Here is a 5,000-nt window from a genome sequence, read left to right on the forward strand (position 1 = left end):
ATTTCACCATAAGCTAAATGTATAACGCAAAACTAAATATACTTCAAGATTTCTACAGCTGTCTAGATATGCCATATGGATTTTTTCATTTGTGGTCTGCGTTCGGACGTTAGTTTACTTGGGTATGGGGGATTAAAAATAAGTGACAATTTCGAAAATATAGCATCTCTGATATCAAATTAATAAAGATTACGATATGATAGAAAACGTGGTTTTCTGATCATATATTTAGTTAGTTTTATATAAACATAATATATCGTAATATCGTTGATACAGTTAAGCATGAAATGTTGATACGTTTAATAAGATAGGTTTTAAAGGTTTCCTAGGCCACTCATGAAGTGCAGAAGCAAGGGACAGTGACATTGCCTTATCAAGGAGGGCAATGCCTTAGAGCAGTGTTTCTCAACCTTTTTTTACCAATGGCACACTTAGGATCTTATAATAATATCACGGCACACTTGGAAAATTTAAGAGAAAAAATTAAGAGAATATATATTTGTAAATATGAGATGGAACTACAGACTTAAGAAATAAAACACTTTTAAATATGAACTTACTTTATTTCAGTGTTTTTCTTAGAGTAAATTGTGAAGATGATTAGTGTGAAACTTGTGCCTGGTGTTTTTTGGCGACTTCCTCAATATATGGTCGAATGTGTGATAAGCAGACCCTCATTTCTTCTTCAGTTGAGCGTAGTCTCTCTCGCTTCTTAGTTTTGATGTTATTTAGGGTTGAGAAGCCAAGTTCACATAAATAAGATGTAGAAAATTGCAACAAAAGTGATAAAGCTTTTTTTCGATAATGTGGGATATTCCTCTTGAACAGATCTCCAAAATGAGTCAATAGGTACAGTAGAATGTTTTATTTTTAGATCTCTGTCACTAGAAATGGTGGCCAGTTCCTCTTCTTCACACAACTGTAATCCAATATTAGAGGGAATATTCATGAAAGGATTTCGAATCCAATCATACTTTTCTGTGCTCAGTGATGGAAAATAGTGGTCGATGTTTTCATCAAGCGCTGTCAAATGAGAAACAACAATAGGGATAATTTCTTTAATGCAAGTGGTGCGCATTGAAGGAAACATATCGAAATTACTTGAGCTTGCTCTATTTTTCCAAATAATAATTTTCTTTTTTAGAGCAACTAACTTATCTGTTGAGGTCAGAATATTTTCATTTCTCCCTTGCATGCTACTGTTTGTGTTGTTTAATTGACTGAATATTTCTGTTAGGTATTCCAGTTTAGACATCCAAAGTTCACAACGAAGATGCTCACAGAATTTTCCCTGCTTTTCTTGGTCGAAAAATACGATTAATTCCTTGTGTATTTCATGAACACGAGTTAATACCTTACCTTTCGATAGCCATCGAACTTCGGTATGCATTAGTAATCTAACATGCTGGGAGTCCATTCCTTTGCATAGTTGTTCAAATAATCTTGACTTCAAAGGCCTACTTTTAATATAATTTACTATTCCAACTAGCTGGTGTAACACCAGTTTTAAATCTTCTTGTGATATTTTTGAAATAAGAACTTCTCTGTGTAAAAAGCAATGAGTACGAATAAGATCTGGGTTTTCTTTTTCTGCAAGAGATACAAATCCTTTAATACAGCCTGTCATACATGGGGCTCCATCAGTGCAAATGCCTACGCAAGATTTCCATGTTAAATTCATTTCTCTAAGGTAGTCAGTTATCACATCAAAAATATCTTGACCTCTAGTAGTAGTTGACATTCCTTTGCAACACAAAAACTGATTGATTATTTCACTGCCATCAATAAAACATACAAATGCAAGCAAGTGACTAGTGTTGCTTATATCCGTGGACTCATCAACAGTTAATGCAAAAGTAGAATCCTGAAGTTTTTTTCTGAACCTTTTTTTCAATATTTTCAGATAAATCTAAAATTCTTCTGTGTATTGTATCATTTGATAAGGGGATTTTGCTAATTTCTTTTTCAGCTTTCTCACCAAACATGGATTTAACAATCTTTTTGCAAGCGGGCAGTATAACTGACTCAGCAAGTGTGTGAGATTTAGATTTTAATGCTATTATTTCTGCAACTTCAATTGAAGCAAGCTGAGCCCTTTCTGATCCGGTCATTGTTTTCTCAAATACAATGCGCTGCTTCGATTGCTGATCTAAAAGCCTTTGAAAATATACAAGATCTTTATCCTGCAGAGATGAATGTTTGGAAGTGAGATGTCTCTTTAATTTACTTGGTACTATGGATTCATTTGACATTTTATCGCCGCAAACTACACATAATGGATTTGGTTGAGCAGCATCTCCAGACCAAAAAAATCCGAACTTCAAGTAGCTCTCATTATACTGTCTATTTAAATAATGGCGAATTTTTGCCTTTTTTACATTGGAGTTTGTTGGGTTCAATGATTGTTCACTATCAGACTCACGGCTGCCACTAGCCTCCTTTCTTATAAGAAATTTATCCATTGTGAAGGAATGCACTAAAATCAATAAACATGGTACTCTTGTCCTGCAAATACACTGGTCAATGGGAATTATCATAAAACCCCAACAGACTGAATGAAACAAAAGGGCTAGTAATGTGATTGGTGAATTGCACTACCATGACCACTCAAGTACTGTCTCAACTGACACTGACAACAAGACACCGAGCGTATGCAATGAGAGCGAGACTCAGACACGTATGATACGCGTAGGCAAGGTGACCAGAGCTCTGCTTTTGAGCGGAACAAATCAGTTAACTGATTGTACATATGCCCTACTTTTTTAATGTTACTAATATGTTCTGCTTTCTTATAAGTGTGCCCCAATATTTACTGAATTGTATGTGTGCGTGTCTGAGAGAGAGAGAGAGAGAGAGAGAGAGAGAGAGAGAGAGAGATGTTATGTAATGGTTGATAGACCATCCATCCTCCCATGTACATTCATCCAACGTTGTTTATATGTGAAGCTTTTAATAGTACAGGAGTCTCAAATGATGTGCATTTCTTTTACAGAAATATACCTACCAAAGACTGAACAAAAGGCATGCACATGATTTTAAGTAAAATTTAAATAACTATTGGCAAAGATATGTAAATTGTATTCATAATTATATCAAAAGATATGTGTGCATGTGTGTGTGTGTGTGTTTATAATTCCATATATATAAATATATATATATATATATATATATATATATATATATATATATATATATATATATATATATATATGTACATATTGTGTATCTATGTATGTATTCATGTATGTGCTTTATGCATACACACATGTACGGTATATACAAGAGGGAAGTGTCCTTCTTTTAGCTCACAAATCTGGTTACATTACGATGATTACGTATATGATACATGTATCAATTATCAAACTTGGAAGTGATTAAACTCCTAACATCGATTGCAGATGATAGCAACAACGGGCAGCCTGAAGATCAAAATTCAATAACAACATAGCAATATACTCATTACAAGTAGACACAGTGCTACATTAAAATGCAACTATTGTGGTTGAAACAAAAGGAACTATCCTAAAAACGGTTTGAAAGCATGAGGCAATACCACGTCATACATCCCAGACAGAACGACGCCCATCACAATACCGAATGCCATCTCCACTTATAATATTAAACTTTTATTAATTGTAGAATTATTATAAATATTATGACGAACTCAAATGGCTGAAAGTTACTTATGTAAACTGCAAAGTAGGCTATATTTTAAATAATTGTCAGTATCAATAAGCGTTACTTTTCATTCATGTGAAACCAAAATCTATACCCATTTTTCGTATTTTCTGGTGTGTCATGACTATATTTCGTGGCACACTTCAAATAATCTCGTGGCACACCAGTGTGCCGTGGCACACCAGTGTGTCGTGGCACACTGGTTGAGAATCACTGCCTTAGAGACTGACCATATACACATAAGATCAACACCCAAGCCCCCTCTCCACCCAAGCTAGGACCATGGAGGGCCAGGCAATGGCTGCTTGTGACTCAGCAGATAGACCTGCAGGCTTTCCCTATTCCCCATCCTTAGCTCACAAGGAGGGTGAAGCTGCAACGCCCAAAGGAACTAACGAGTTTAAGCGGGATTCGAACCCCATATCGGCCACCACAACCTTCATGAGTTAAACATTTGTGAATGATTGGTTTCCGTTCTTTATGAAAGACAAAGATTCCAGAATTATTTAGATGGCACTAAAGGAAAAATTAATATCATAATAGGAAAAATATTCTTAGTTCAATATTATAGAATCCAAAGATATTGATATTGTGAGTTCATTATCTTTCTAGAAAATAAGATAAAATTATGTTTCTTTCATGATAAACAAAAGATGTCTGGTGAAAATAAAATGATATGCATCGTTCATTCCTTAGATGTTGAATTGTGCTATTGCAAATAAAACAATTATATGCAAATCAACATGAACTTAATAGAATAGTAAATGAATGACATTTTGTTGGACATCTATTTGCATGCCGTAAATAGATAGGTATTTCCTTGTATTACAAATTATATAAATGTTATCTAAAATTAAATTGAGATAGATATATATTGCAATAATAGAATAGGAAAATTATATATCAATATTAGTAATAGAATATATATGATCTTTTAATCTTCCAACCTTATTCATTACGATAATTAGATATATCCAATTAGTCGTAGCAATGATGATTCAGATTTGAAATACAACTAATGAGAAACATCGAAAATACCACTGAAATAACATTGCTATTAATAATTAATTTTAAGATATATTTTATAGATAATGTAATTAAAATTACAGATTTTCTATAACCTTTTCAAGCGAATCCTCATCAAGATAATTCAGCATCTTTATCATACGTGGTGACTGAGTTGTTGAGATAAGACTGAGGAATAACTCAGGTGCTGACAGTGTCTTGCAGACTGAGCAAGAGAAATGAGGATTATTTTGCATGAGCAATTGGAGCCTTTGATCTTATTGATCATAGAAATCTTTAATGAATTGAGAGAGAGA

The 5,000-nt window shown here is 33.8% G+C and overlaps 1 protein-coding gene across 1 annotated transcript; it reads right to left on the reverse strand.

The window, feature by feature from the left end:
* Nucleotides 1-748: 748 nt before the first annotated feature.
* Nucleotides 749-4,121, reverse strand: LOC137649201 (zinc finger BED domain-containing protein 5-like). Its single transcript, XM_068382190.1, has 5 exons — nt 4,039-4,121; nt 3,773-3,877; nt 1,979-2,442; nt 1,360-1,590; nt 749-1,023 (listed from the first exon to the last, which is right to left on the reverse strand). Exons 1-5 carry the CDS (start codon nt 4,119-4,121, stop codon nt 749-751), a joined length of 1,158 nt encoding a protein of 385 aa, XP_068238291.1.
* Between the last annotated feature and the right edge of the window lie 879 nt (nt 4,122-5,000).

This window comes from Palaemon carinicauda, chromosome 11 (assembly GCF_036898095.1).
Source record: "Palaemon carinicauda isolate YSFRI2023 chromosome 11, ASM3689809v2, whole genome shotgun sequence".
In the NCBI taxonomy this organism is placed as follows: Eukaryota; Metazoa; Arthropoda; class Malacostraca; order Decapoda; family Palaemonidae; genus Palaemon; species Palaemon carinicauda.

Coding starts and splice junctions, on each gene's coding strand:
- LOC137649201 (XM_068382190.1), bottom strand. CDS start 4,121: ATGAAGGTTGTGGTGGCCGATATGGGGTTCGAATCCCGCTTAAACTCG. Junction 2,443..3,772: donor CCAGAAAATACGAAAAATGG/GTATAGATTTTG, acceptor ATTTCTTATAAG/AAAGGAGGCTAGTGGCAGCC. Junction 1,024..1,359: donor AGTTCGATGGCTATCGAAAG/GTAAGGTATTAA, acceptor CTCATTTGACAG/CGCTTGATGAAAACATCGAC.